Source organism: Eschscholzia californica, unplaced genomic scaffold (assembly GCF_041429995.1).
Source record: "Eschscholzia californica isolate CP2 unplaced genomic scaffold, dmEscCali1.0.p SCAF_2, whole genome shotgun sequence".
Lineage (NCBI taxonomy): Eukaryota > Viridiplantae > Streptophyta > Magnoliopsida > Ranunculales > Papaveraceae > Eschscholzia > Eschscholzia californica.
This window is the reverse complement of record NW_028238309.1, coordinates 54,535,629-54,551,492: the sequence shown is the minus strand read 5'-3', so window position 1 is coordinate 54,551,492 and position 15,864 is coordinate 54,535,629. Positions and strand designations below refer to the sequence as shown.

At 34.2% G+C, this 15,864-nt stretch overlaps 1 protein-coding gene across 1 annotated transcript; it reads left to right on the top strand.

The window, feature by feature from the left end:
• Window positions 1-13,228: 13,228 nt before the first annotated feature.
• Window positions 13,229-14,822, top strand: LOC147559115 (CBL-interacting serine/threonine-protein kinase 4-like). The gene has a single exon (XM_086657733.1). It carries the CDS (start codon window positions 13,307-13,309, stop codon window positions 14,561-14,563), a length of 1,257 nt encoding a protein of 418 aa, XP_086513859.1. The 5' UTR covers window positions 13,229-13,306; the 3' UTR covers window positions 14,564-14,822.
• The last annotated feature ends 1,042 nt before the right edge of the window (window positions 14,823-15,864 follow it).

The window sequence follows — 15,864 nt, the reverse complement described above, 5'->3', positions numbered from 1 at the left end:
ATGGTTGGGTAGATGGAGCTGAAGATATATAGCCAATACTTGTAAACAACAACTAATTAATAGAAGAAATTGGAATGATGAGGTTATGAAAACAAGACTTAAAGTTATTTCCCATAAGTACTTGTCAAGAAAAGAAAGGAAAAAGTTAGAATATTATTGTGAGTTTGTGACATATGCCTCGTATAGAGATGTTTTCATGATGTGACTGAAAAATTTAAGGGTTTGAAATCCATTTTTGGAAGTTAAAATAGTGATTTGATTGGGAGAGTGGAAAGAATCTTGAAGAGTTAAAAGGGGTGAAGAAAGTCCTTTTGGATAATAAGTTGTAATTGGTTTGAAGAAGTTATACAAACTTGTTGGAAATTAAAGAGAATGAAAAGGTTTAACTTTGAAATGTTCAATTAATTATATTGTTTACAATGAGGAGTCAAGATCGACATAACAAGAGAAAGACTTTATATTGTTAAAAAAAAAAAAAAAAAAAACTTTATACTGTTAAGATGTAAGGATGAAGTTTATGACTGCACAAGAATGTACAATCCAGACAGATTGAATAATAGATTTTCAGAATTGTACCAAACCTGTAATGGTTTGTTTCTGTTGACCGTCTTAACCAGACACGAGCGGTTTGGTGCAGTTTGGATACCGAACCAAAGATGTATGCTATCTTAAACATAGAGTAGTTTAGTATGTATAATTTATAAGTTCTACAATTGAACAAGAAAAACTAAAAAACTACAAATTCCCAAAGATCTATAGCAAAAATAGAAAAATAAAGGCACTCCAAAGATCTTGTCTATGGGCTTTAACTAATGATTTTCCTCTCCATCCAGCTACACAAATTATAACACATCCAAAAATATAGATTTGGAAGAAGGAAAATCAAAATTCAATTTATATGAATGAAGTGAAACATATACCTAAAAATTCAATAAAACAACGAAGCAGTAAATGTCAATCACTTATCGACAATCTACAATCTTCAAATCATTGATACTGTCCTAAACTAGGATTTCTCGAAGTATACACACACACACACATATATATATATATATATAGAAAGAAAGGTAATTAGGAAAAAATGATTAACTAATTAAAAAAAAAAATTAAAATTTGACTTTTTAGTCAATTTATAGAAAAGCACAAAAGTACGTTTTCTCGAAATTTTGTAACTTAGCGGCCACACTAGAAGTTGGTCCGACTTTAGGGGAGTTAGTCGACAAAAAAAATTGTTTTTTCTCATGAAAGTACCCAGGAATAAATTCGTGTGATGTAACTTGCTAAAAGCCTAAAACCTTTGATAAAACAAGTTTTACCAGTACAATACTTGAGCGTCTTTCCAAAAGAAAAAAAAAAAGTACTACGGAGTACAATACTTGAGCGGGCCTCTACTTTTTATGGCCGTCCTCTAAGGAGGTCCACAGTTTTAATGGGTCAGGGTCCATTTGATAGCAGTTCATCCGCCAAGGGGGCTCACTTTAGGAACTCCACCTCTACAAATGGGACGATTTTATATACACTTACCCTGTTCACCACTTAAATCCGTTTTTACCCTTAACACTCACATATCGTTTACACACATTTGACTTCGTTGAAAAAATTGTCCCTCCCGAAAAATCAGTCTCTTATCGAACCTATCTCTCTCTCGTGGAGATTAATTTTATTTTTCTTTGTAATAAATGTTATGAGTGGTGGCGGCGGAAGGATGGTGGAGGTAAGAGTCTCTCTTTATTTCATATTTTTCCAATAGTGTACACCTACCGGACTGATATGTCTGACAGGTGTACATCATTGTCGATAGCTCCTTTCCAATGGTGTCACTATGGTCTCGAGAGGAAGAGACCTCCTAAATCCTACTTAGGCCACCGATAAACAACTCTTGATTCTCGGAGAACCTAATTACAAATTAAAAAAGAAGCTACCAATTCTCCCGTTGGTAGTGCTTTTTGATGGGCATATTAGAGTTGAAGGTGTTAGGTTAATCCCACATTGGTTGTGGAAGGGACAAGGGGTGCGTTAATAAGTGTGAGAGAAGCATTACCTCTTGAGCTAGCTTTTGGGGTGAGAGAGGCCCAAGACAACCCAACACTGGCATCAGAGCCTAGGTAATAACAAGTCTCGGCCCAATAACTATTGAAGTTAAGAGCCGATGTGTGAAGGGGAGAACCAGATAGAGAGATAAAGGAGAGCGAGAGATCCAAATGAGGGTGATGGTTCCCAGCGAAATGGGAAGGTGTTTTTGGGAGAATTGGGAAGAAACATGTCGGACGGTGAAGGGGACTAACCAATATGGTCTGATAGATATTTTTTATTTGAAATTGTCAACGGATTATTGGACCCGACCAATTACAAGTAAAAGATTTCTAATCAAAGAAAACATAAAGAACACTTGAAAGAACTATCATGAATAAAACCATGAAAACTGATTATGCCTTATTCTAATTACACCTATTCTGGCATCTCTCAAAATCTTTTGGAACTGCTCAAGGCATTAGGTGACATCTCAGCAAACCCCAATTGCGTTCTCATCTTCTATAAGAAATCCGCAGCCTGATTTATTTCTCAAAATACATGTAATATCAAGCACTCTTCAAAGGAAGACCAGAGAGATCTGGTTTCTCTTATTATTCTATTTAGTTGTCAAGGTGGGTCTTTGCAGACATTAGTCATAATTTGAACCGTGAGAGATAAGTCGATGGCAATGACCACTCTTTTCCTATCCAATTTAAGGGCGAACTCTTTGCATTTCGTGCATGATAACTGACACCCTTTCTGCAGCTCGAAGGATCGCACCAAACCCTCCCTTGTTAGCGACAAACGCACCGTCTGTGTTAATCAAAGTCTCACCATTCAGGCACTCAGTGGGTCTTGCCACTTGCAAGTTTTGGGTGGCGTTAGTGGGTGGAACTGTAAAGTTCCGACTGGCTAGTAACTGATGGGCTTCACTTGGTTGCTTTAGGTCGTTTTTTCCAGGTCAGATAGAATTAACCCAATCAAGGAAAAACCGCCGTCCGGTAGAAAGCGTGAGTGTATTTAAAATTTCATGCCAAACTGATAGTTCTACCTTAGGTGGCCTACCTTCAAACCTTTCGTGAGTACTTGATGGAAGAATAAGCAAGAGACATTCAATAGGCTCCTTCGATTTGGCTATAGGCATCCAAACTTGACAAAAGAACTCAAATGCACTCTCGCATACCTATACGGCTATACCGAAACAAGGTTGGCTAAAGAACTTCCAATAAAAATCTATTAGGGCACAGCAGCAGCACACAGAATCCCGCACCTGTTTCATGTCATATATGTCATGCCTCGTCTTGGGGTGTGCCATTTCTTTTATCATAAACATGTTTTAAAAAAGCCCGTCGAATTTGTCGGAAGAGAATTCAGTGAAAATGAACATTATACTTCATCGTCAACATGGAGAAACAAAATGAATTTCATGAATGTAATTTTAGATGAAAGGTGGAGATTATTGGCATAAAAAGAATTTAAAAGAAAAAGTTTTATTCATATCGTGTCAATTTTGCATGAAGTAAAGGTCCATAGTGAAATATCGAATGATATTATAAAGATTTTACATATTTGTTTGGGTAAGGGAGCAGAATAAGTCAATAACAGTAAGAGCTCTAGTCTCTCTAGTGGGCAAACAAATGAACTAATTATTTTTTTTTTAACAAAAAATAACCACAATTTTTAAACAACTCAAAATACTAAGATACAAAATTAGGAACAAAATTAATACCTTAGACGGTCTTCGGTTATAATTAGAAAAAGGATAATTCAAGGAGTAGATAGAGTAATTGTATTGATACAACAAACTACATCAATTATACACACACTAGATTGAGGTCATGTAGTCTTGGTTATTTGAGAAAGCTTTCAAAGATAATATATAAACCCTTTCTTTGCCAGGACATCACCCTAAATCAAAGACACCCACCATATTGACACTTAAGAAAGGAAATTGTGGATCCGAATGGTTTGTTTTTATCTTTGTATTTATCCTCTAATTCTAATGTAAACTACATAAGTATAGCTTGTTCACAATTACATCATTTTGATCACAATAGTTCTGTATTAGTTCAAATAATATATTGCAAGATTTTTATCATCGCATGGTGTCATGAGCTTAATTTTTTTTTTAGCAAGATATTTTTGTCTTCATCGATTGATTATTAATTTTGTTCCATCTTGTTGTATCAATCAGCATGATTTGTGAAGCTACGATTCCCTTAGACTCAATTGTCTCTAATGACTCTTCTCCAATTGAGACGAATGTCTAAACTTGGACCAATTCTGAGGCTTAGAGCATTTCCAATGTAAAACTCAAATGAAACTCTAAAAATCCAATGTGTCGAGATTCAAATGTTAATCTCTAATTTTTCTGTTTCCTATTTGTTAAGATTGAGATCCTCTATTCGAAGGACTTCTCCAATGCAACACTCTAAAATTCCTAAAATTGGTTATGTGACATATTTTTTTTCATTAAAATATATGAAAATATTGAGTTGTCACTTAGAGATAACTCAAGAGGACACTCTAGAAATGGAGTGTCCTCTTGAGATATCTCCATCCACCATCGACACGTCATCTTGGGGATTTGAAATTGAGTTTTGCATTGGAGATAAATTTTAAGATAAAAACTCTAAAAGTCCTAGGTGGCACTCCGAATTTCTAAGATTGAGATTTGCATTGGAGGTGCTTTTACTATATTTACCCATTTAATAACCTGATCTCTATTTTCTACTACTGAACAATTCCGAGAGATGATTATACCTAATGGGCTGAAGGCATGACCCAAATGGCTAAGAATAAACAAGGTTTTATGAACGGATCTCTTCCAAAGCCCATGGATCCGGCTAAAACTGCTTTATAAACACGTTGAGATGTTATAGTTCCTAGCTGGATTTTGATTTCAGTCAGAATAGTTGTATGTGATGCCCTTCTCTGCTCAGTCAAACAAAGTTTTATACTGTAGAAATCGGATTTGTTTTTGGTCAATTTGGGCAACCAAATTTTGTTCAAATCAGGATCAAGACGTTCCGTTGGATTCGTCTCGTCGAGATCTTGAGTTTAGACACAAAGTTTGTCAAAAATCCGATTTCATATGAATGAGTTATCATTGATTTACTTGGGGGATGGCTACAACGTGTGGTTTTAGTATCAGTACCTTATTGGACAAATAAGGAAAGTTCTACATACTTATATAGATTTTTTCTTATGTTACTAATAATAGATTGGTTGGGACGATGGGGTGTTTGGTGTGGTTTGCACCACGCTTCGCGCACGCGCGTGGCGTGGGCGTATAGGGTGCATTGGGTTATAACTGTAGGCGGTTGTGGCGCTGGATCTAAATAGATCCGTTGAGATGACAGTCGAAATTAAATCTGAAACCCAACAATCAAATGTGGTTGTTGGAAACATCCATTCGTCTATAGGCACCCATACGAACTGTTGTCAATACCCCTATAAATACCATGAGAATTCAGCAAACTAAACATCAATTTTTTAGCATTTTCTGGGCATTCATTTTTCAAGCATTAGAGTTTAAGAATCATAGTTCAGAAGTTCGTATTGCTTACAAAGTTCGCCAGACTATAATAACTAAGAGGTACCATCTTTACTTTGAAAGGTAATCCGTTTTATCCTGGGAGACATACACCATTACTGTTGTCTGTTGGTACTGATATACAGGGTGTAAATTGTCTTAAGGACATAGGTATCATCGACTTGGATAATTGCTATATTTAATTTTCAATTTTATAATCACTGGTTTTAATCTTTTTTCAATTAGCTCAGCGAAAATATCTCTTTCTCTGATTTATCAGATAGAAAGACAACTAAAGTGGTTGTACTCTGTTTTGTTTAAACAGAAAGATTAAGAACTATTCTCTTAAAGGAGAACCTTGGAAACAACATATACTCCACAGAAGACTTCATCGTTCCTAGGGTACTAAGAGACCTTTGGCGATTTTTGGCCTTTCTACTTCGAGCTCATCTACCGATATGATGTAAAGAAGACCGTGATAAAATCACGGGTCTTCTCTTTCTCAGCCTTCTGTAACTACAATACTGACAGGTAATCTTTTTTAACACCCTTTAATTCATAGATTAACGGTAGTGGTGCTTCTAACCATTTTAACTCCCATCGCTGTATTTTTTCAGGCAATATTGATGAACCGTCTGATTGACTAGGCTGGTGAAGATGGGAGTCTCTACTACTTACATTTCTTTAGTACTTTCTTATACTAATTCGGTTGACTTTTGACGTCTTCGCGTTGAAAATCCTAATTTAGGTCGTTTAGGTTATCTTTCCAAATATTTTAGTTATATTACCTTTTAATTATTCGGATAACTGTATTCTTTCCCCTATGAAAAAATAATCTCATTTCATTTTAATAAGAGTTCTTTCATTAGTATTTTTCATTTTTGTTTAGTACATGCTTATATTTGGAGACGTTATTTTTTTACTTTGGTTGATGATTATTCTCGTTACACTTAAACTTTCTTATAATGAAATTTGTTAAAACTACTTCTTCTGACTTGGTTCTTCCAAGTACAAGTTCTGTTTAGACCTTTCGTTCTGATAACGGAACTGAATTTGTTACAAACGACCTGTAATCCTGGTTTCAATCAAATGACATAAATTCTGGAAATTAAAAGTATTAAATTTTCGAATGATAAAGGAAAATATAATTTGCACAGACAAAGGAGAAATAAGAAGACTCATACTGGAATTTGATTACTTGACTTGTTAAAATTAAACTACAAAGACTGATCTATTTATAGACCAAAATTTTAACCCACTTACTATAACCACTTCTAAAATGATCTTCACTATCTTACTCCACTAAAGAAACTAACTCACCACTAAATTGACTCACTAATTACTTAATTAAACTACTTGTTAAATTTGAGTTTAAATAAATTTAACACTCTCCCTCAAACTAAAAAAAAAAACAAAAAATTAATCGACTTTTAATGGCTTAATAGAACTATCAATCATTTGTTCTTCGACTTAAAACTTCGTATCAATCTGATTTTTGTTCGTACACAGATAATCTGTCTATTTCACCAGCTGGTTTGTACCTGGTTTTCAAAAAAAAGAAATTACCCCTTCTTTTAATTCTGCGAGAAGAGAAATTAACTCCCGAGTATCATTTTTCTCAATTGAATGAATTTCATCATCTACATCTGAAATACATCCCACAATTTTATTGTTTCATGAAAAGTGATAGGATCACAATCTCCAAATCCATGGCTAAAATCCACAAATTTGATTCTTTTCTCAAAAAGTTATCTCAAACTCAATAAATTCCAGTGCAAACTAAGAATATAAGAGACATCAGACATATAATTATATGAATAGTCTTTCGAACATATAACAATATTAGTATATTACCCAGTTCAACAAAAAAAAAAAAATATAACAATATTACCCTTACCCAGAATTGACACTCTAGGTTTGTTTTCAAATCTCACATCTCCACATTCTGATTCATCCAATTGATAAATTACTTTTTTTTACCTCACACATGGTTAGTGCACCCTGCATCAAATACATTTGTCGAAATCATCATTATCATTAGTTAGAACATAGTTATTAAATTTTTATGACATTATTAAAGTACGATTGGAACTGAAACTTAATTATGATATTTTCTTGTTTATCAAAGTCCAAATCCATTGTAGCACGTGCTATTTTGGTATCTAACTTCTATCTTTTTCTACTTCAACAAAAAAAAAAAAAAAAAAAAAAAAAAACTTCTAGCTTTTTCTTTTGCTCTTAAAACTGGTATGGTGTTATTGGAGTACTTATTATATAATTTATATTGATGATAGTTTGTTGTTAATTAGATTGAGTATCAACTAATAGTGCTAGTTAATCTTACATTTGAATGATGATAGATATTATCCAGTATTAAAGAAAAAGAAAAAGTGACGAGAGAGCATTGAGGTGATTTTATAGGCAAGGTTAAAGTTTTTTTTTTTTTTTTTGAGAATTCGACAACGATCTACGTTCGTCGTTACAAGACATTGATGCATCATAGAGATGTAATAAGCACGATAACCGCCTAATTTAAACCGAGAATGCAAGAGGCCTAAAGCCCGACAACGAAGAGGCCTAAAGCCCGACAAATTATTACATTATTTATAAATTACATAGGATGAATCTTGATGGCAACTGCTTCCACCGAGACTCGATAGTCGATCCCACGACCTCATGGACTCAAGAGGGGTGTCCAACCGTTACACCAAAGGGTGGTGGACAGGCAATGTCAAAGTTGTTAAGAAAATTTTGATAAAAGCAATTCCTAGTTTAACTGAAAACAATGTACGCCAAGTGGCAATGCATGTTTGACTTAACGACGTCAATTTTTGTTAGATTGCCGTCGGCTTCCGGAACTGATTTTATTTTTCTCTCCCTTCAATTGCCATTGTGTTTAATATCTGTACAAAAAGACCCTAGTATATTTGTAACGCCTTTTCGGAGGCCGTTACAACTAACCCGCAAATTTTTGTAGTGAGTTCTTCTTCTAATGAAAAAATTTGCAACAAAATAGTTGAAATTGGTATATATTTTTTATAATTTTCATAACATACACAAAGAAAAGATACCAAACACAAGTAATGATGTGATGAAGTGGATAGAGTACTTTTTTTTTTTTTTGATGAAGAAGTGGATAGAGTACTTATGTGTCTAGAAATGGTAATGGCTATGCTGATGCTTTAGCTAAATGGGGACGTACTCATGGGTATAAGAAAATATGGAATGATGTAGCATCTTTCTTTTCTGAATTTTAAATTGACTTGTAATAGACGCTTTATTTTAATGGTATTTCCCTTCATCAAAAAAAAAAAAAAGTGGATAGAGTACTTGACCTTAAAAGTCCGATAACTTAAAAGATGGAAACAATTTTGTGATCAATCAAGTTCTATCTTATTATATTTGCATCTCATTTAGAAACATGCATAATACACTATTGAATAATAGATTTTTCTTTTTGTTGAACTATTGAATAATAGATGATAAGGTCTCGCCTCTTAACAAAAAAAAAAAAGAAAAAAAAGATGATAAGGTCTCAAAGGATTATGATGATTAAATTAAAATAACATATTATGTACGTCCAATTTTCATTATAGCACGTGCTATTTTGGAGTACATCTTCTATTTTCCTCCATTTTGTGCACTGCCACTGAATGAAGTTGATGATTATGGCGGCTTAATATGAATATTATATACATTACTTTATATTTGTATTGAAGAGAAAGTCCTCTTTGTCTCTTGTAGGAATTTATTTGTAGGAATTTAAGTGCTAATAGGAAGTTAATATTTGTGTAACTGGTTGTATTAGTCCATATGGATTTCTGTAATTTGACTTGGACCCCAAGACATACAAAAGAAATACAATTTTTACTGAAACTATCTTTGTGTACCCAAATGAAATTAACTCACATAAAATGTCAAAATGTTAACGTCACCTCATTTCTCTTTCTTTCTCCCACTTCAGCCTATCTCTTCTCCACTCTATCTCGCCATTTCTCCGCCTTAACCTTCTTATCCAGGAGAATGTCGCCAGTCGGCAACCTTTGTCAGCAAAGGTCGTGGCGACCTTCAATCCGAAAAAAATATTTATTCAGCTTTTTTTCTTCCGCACACCACCACCACCACCAACCTAAATTTATTTTTATTTCTTCATCCTTCTCTCCTTTCTGTCAAGGGGCGCATTGTCGGGCTCCTATGGTAAAATCAGACACAGATTCATTTTGATTTGATGCTCCAGATCCAAACGGATCTGGAACCAGACGAGTCCAACGAAGAGGCTCCTCCCCTTCGCCTGACAGAGAGGAGAGAGAAAAGAAGAAGAAGATAGAGAGAGAACCGAGGGGAAGAAGAAAATTTTTTTAAAAAAAAATTAGGCTGGTGGTAGTGGGAGAAGGAGAAGAAAAAAAATTAAGTCGGCGGAGAAGGTTGTTGGCCGAAAAACTCATGTCTTCGATACCACAAGAGTATTTTAAAAAAAATATAAAAAATGGTTGTTGGAGCCAAAACAAATCGTGGGACATTTTTGGGGTTAAAAGATGACCCCAAAAATGCAAATTGGAAGCCGAAATGAAATTAATCATTTATTAAACTTGAGCTATTATTAAGGATACGATTAAAATATACAAGTACGAATAAATGGGATTTATGACCTATAGGATGAATTTAAGGGTATTTTACTTGACCTTCGACGAAAGACATATTTGACGATGACACTTGTATAGTTTATATTCGGTTAATAATGTATCTCCTACATATTATATATTCATGATGCATTCATGTCATGTAAAATGACTCAAGCAGTCTATATGATAAAATAGAAAAACTCAAGACCTACATCCACGATTATATAATAATCGGAGATATGGACATGAATTAAAGACACGATAATTTAACGTGGTTCGGTCGAATACTCAAGACCTACATCCACGGAGAAATAATTATTTATTAATAATCACCACATACAATTGTATGTGGGTTGATCGGTTACATTGGTCAGACATAACTCGATGAGTTTGAATCCTAGAACCCTCTCCTATTTATAGATGACTTAGGGTTTAGGGTTTCCTACTTTGTGATTACTAAACTAGGAAATAATACAAAATCTATCTAATATTACCATTAGATAGTTACAAGAGATATTCTGAATATAAGAAACTAAATCTTCACATATCTTCAATATATCTTCAATATTCTGAATTCTTCTTGATCGTCGGATCTCGTCTTCTCGATCCGTCACGTACATACACGTGTTACACACGTATATTATTTCTGCAACTTATCTTGACCGCCTGATCTCCTATTTTCGATCCGTCTCATGTAACGTATCCTATTAAAAGACATATTTGACGATGACACTTGTATAGTTTATATTCGGTTAATAATGTATCTCCTACATATTATATATTCATGATGCATTCATGTCATGTACTGACTCAAGCAGTCTATACGATAAAATAGAAAAACGCAACAATACAAGAATAACTCTACTCAACCCGCCTATTTAAATTGCCAATTGAACCGCCAAGAGAAACTAATGTGTCTCCCTCCTCTCACGTGTTTGCTCACGTGGAGAGAGAAACATGGGTTTCTCTCTTGTGCGGTTCGATTGGGGGTTTAAATAAGCTGCATGAGTAGTCATACACTAGTACAAATTATAGTAGGGGAATTTGGCCAAAACTCCCTAAGAAATTATGACTTTGGTTAAAAAGGATTCATCAAAGTATTTTAGGCTTCACCTCCCTGATGGCAATTATGTAATTTTCAATTTCAGTAAAATGACCAACCTAACCCTAGTCTAAGAAAATACCTTGCAAACACTTTGCACTGCCTTGCAAACACCTTGCACTGCCTTGCAAAGCCTTGCAAACACCTTGCAGAGCCTTGCAAACACCTTACATGGTTTTTGCAAACACCTTGGATAGCCTTGCAAACAAATTGCAAAGCCTTGCGAACACCTTGCAGAGCCTTGCAAAAACTTTGCAGAGCCTTGCGAACACCTTGCATGACTTTTGCAAATACCTTGCACAACCTTGCGAACACCTTGCAGAGCCTTGCAAAGCTTTGCAAATACCTTGCAGAGCCTTGCAAAGCTTTGCAAATACTTTGCAGAGCCTTGCAAACACCTTGCAGAGCCTTGCAAACACCTTGCAGAGCCTTGCAAAGCTTTGCAAATACCTTGCAGAGCCTTGCAAACACCTTGCAGAGCCTTGCAAACACCTTGCAGAGCCTTGCAAACACCTTGCAGTGCCATGCAAATGGTTTGCAAATTAGTTTTTGAATTGATTTAACATGAAATTTGTTACAAATTATTATATTTTGTCTAATAGAATGTTGTATCGAAAAACTAGCTAAAACCCCTACAAATTCATAATAGTCATTTTATAAGCTCTAGCACCATCATTTTACATTTCTTCGAAAAACTTCCAAAGCTTTCATGAAATTCTCAATTTGAACATAAATACCAATTATGATTGTCCAAGAAAAAATATTTCTCATAGGCATTTCATCTAACAACTTTATAGCTATTTCAACCAATCTAAGTCTTGTATAACCAACTAACGTTGCATTCCAAGCAACAACATCTCTTTCAAGCATTTTATCAAACACATTGCTTGCATCAACTATACTTTCACAACTTCCATATAAATCCAACAAATAAGTTTGAACATAAACATCAAAACTAACAAATTGTCATCCATCATTCATAACTCAATGAAAATAAAGCAATGAAGAAGTTGAATTATACCTTGAAACACTATCAATTTCTCCTTCCATTGAAAGTATATAAAACTTTCTCTCTCTAGAATTTAGAACCAAAAACTAAATCAAACCCCTTAAAAGCCTCTTCAAACAACAAGCAAATAGATTAAATCACCAAAACCTAAAAACATCAACCTATCTTATAGCCAAAATCGATTCAAACCCCAGAAATTCTAAACGGCGTCGACAATCCAACTCGGTTCGGTCATGAGAAAAACTCAAATTTTTGATTTATTAGTTAGATTATTACTAGGTATATTCTAATTGAATGAAGGGTATTTTTTATTCTTAAAAAGTTGGTGCCTTTAAAAATGTCCTTCAAGCCTATTTTTATAACTTACTTGGGGCCTAGCTAGTTAAAAAGATGGGTTGTCTTTTTAACAAAAAAAATACTAGAAATTCCTTATTATAGTAAGGGGAACGTATGACACTACCAAATAGTAACTTTGAGAAAGAGTAATGTTATTTGGCCCCTATGACACTACCAAATAGTAACTTTGAGAAAGAGTAATGTTATTTGGCCCCAAATTTAGAACCAATTGGAACCGGACCAATTGGAACCGGCCAGGTCACAATTGGGCATGTCGTGGGATCCAAAACTCAAGCCTAAGAGCATTTTTGAAAAAAAAAAAGCCCAACAAGAAATCCAAAAAAGTGTGCTTTCCAGTTTCCTGGAACTAAACTATTTGTGTCACATTCTTGACTAGATTCTCTTTTTTTTCAGTTTAAAATCTCAATCTATTACTGATGCCCCCATACCTCTCCCATACCAAAAAGGGAGTATAAATTAAAATATCAAAATCAATAAAATAATACATTTTTCTACCACGTGATATAATTGTACCAACTGATAAATTAGAGTATTGTGCCCCCATATAAATTTCACACTAAATCCACTCTTTCATTCTCACCAACCAAGAACAAGAAAAAACTAACAATCTCCTTCTTGATTCATTTCCTGTTATTCAAATTTACAGGAACAAAATCAATAATAAAACAATGGTGGCATCACCAAGAGTCTTGCTTGGTAAATACAAACTCGGACGTCTCCTCGGTCGCGGTGGTTCCGGTAAGGTCTTCCAAGCTCAGTCTCTCACAGACGATAACGATGTTGCCATTAAAATCATTAACAAATCCTCCATTAAGAACACCACAATGGAAGCTCGAATTACCCGTGAAGTAACTGCAATGAATAAACTCAATCATTCTAACATTATAAACATCCATGAAGTCATGGCTACGAAGACTAAGATTCACATAGTCATGGAATATGCACAAGGAGGAGACTTGTTCACAAAACTTACTCATGGAGGTAGGTTTAAAGAACCGATTGCTCGTCGGTATTTTCAACAACTAGTTTCGGCTTTACATTTTTGTCATCTAAATGGTGTTACGCATCGTGACCTAAACCCTAATAATTTGTTATTGGATGGAGAAGATAATGTAAAGATATCTGATTTCGGGCTTTCGGCTTTGTCTGAGCAACTTAAAGGTGGCGGTCTTCTTCATACTGCTTGTGGTACACCAGCTTATACTGCTCCTGAAGTTGTTATGGGATTTGGTGGGTATGATGGGAAAAAATCTGATTCTTGGTCTTGTGGTGTTATTCTTTTTGAATTTCTTGCTGGCTATCTCCCATTTGATGATTCAAATATTGTTTCTCTGTTCTATAAGATTTGCAGAAGGGAGTTTGAATTTCCTAGTTGGTTTTCGATGTCAGTAAGGGGTATCATTTCGAGGTTATTAGACCCAAACCCTAATACAAGAATGAGTATTGAAGAACTCATGGATGTTGAATGGTTTAAGAACTCATTAGTTCAAAAACCTAGAGTAAAAACAGTGAGAGTTCATGAAGATTATGAGTTTCATTATCCATCTAAATGCTACTCAAGTCCTGTAATGAATGCTTTCGATATTATTTCGATGTCTTCCGGGTTGGATTTATCTGGAATTCTCGAGAGAGGAAAAGTGAAAGATCAGAGATTTACAACGAAGAAGTACACTTGGGGGGAGATTGTTGAGAAGGTGGAGGAGATTGGTGAAAAATTAGGTTATGAAATTGAAGGAAGTAATGGAGGAGTGGTAGAGTTGGGTACTAATGGAAGATTACTTTTGTTAGTTGAAGTGTTAGAGGTGGGAGCCTCACTATTTCTTGTGAAAATGAAAGTAGATGGTGGGCAAGATGATGAGCTAGAATTGGAGGGAAGATATTGGGAAGATTTGAAAGTAGAGCTTGATGGTCATGATTTTAAGTGAAATTTTTGGGGATCAACTTAGGTAGTATTTCTTTTTTTCCCTTTATTGACTCGGGATCGTTAAATCATTCTAAACCAGTCATTCAAAAAAGACAGATGATATCTGAGTTAGTATCGAGTCAATTCAGAGCTCGAGTCAGATTTCAAATCCAACTTAGGATAGATCAGAAACACTAGCTTAAACTATTTGATGAAAAACCTTTCGTGGTTTGGAGAAGTTGTAAAATGCCTTCTTTTCAGAGTAATATATATTTCTCTTTCAATTTTAGATCTTTATGTAGTATTCGATAAAAAAAAAAAAGATGGCCTTACGTATGAATCCATTATCTTTATGAAGAAAGGGGGAAATAACACAACTCTCAGTACGAGGTTACCATCCTCCGACAATATCAATAGAGTAACAATCATCCTTGTGTTATCAATTAGACCTTGTGTTATCAATTAGACCAAATTTAGGTCTTTGACGTTTGTAGGTGGAAGGAAAAAAGAATAAGGTCAAATTTGTTGCACTAACAATAAGAACAAAATACTTTAAGAAAGCAATTGCTAAATATTTAATTCATGGACATTGAATCCATGAAGAAATGGTCTTGTTTGTGACATAAAACCAAGCCATCACTCTCTATTCTCTCTATTAAACATGTAAAGCTTGAATTGATTTTAATTAAGTAATCTAGTGGGTTGAAATATATACATAAATATTGGGGACCATCCAAGTATAATGTCATTCTTTTAAACAAAAAGAAAAGTATTACTAGTATATCATTCAAATTTTACTATTCCATCCATCTTTTGATGGTTAATCATTTTTAACTTCCCAAAATTATCCTTCGATTTTCTATTTCTCATGTAGATTTATTCACTAAAAAACAATAAACTAGGAAATCCAACACACTTTTATGTAAAACAAATATACTACTAAACTAATATATATTTGAACAAGAAACTTGAATTGATTTCACTAAGTAGTCTACTATAAGTTTGTTTGTAATTTTTATTCCCTTCCTACTAGCATCACATTTACCCAATGAAGTTAAACTCTGTTGGCTACTATCATTTGAGTCTTTTTTTTTTTTTGATAAAACGAAATAGATAATCTCTTTCAAGAACTATTAACTATACTGACATTAAATTAAAAAATAAAATAAAATGTAATACAATACATTTTCACAAATATATTTTAATGTGTTTAGTTGTCAAAGTGATTGAAAGTGTTGACGCAAACTCTAAAAAATTCTAAAATTCTCAAATTCGATTCTCCAAACTTCAAAAGAATTGGAATACTTGTGCACTTTAGATCAA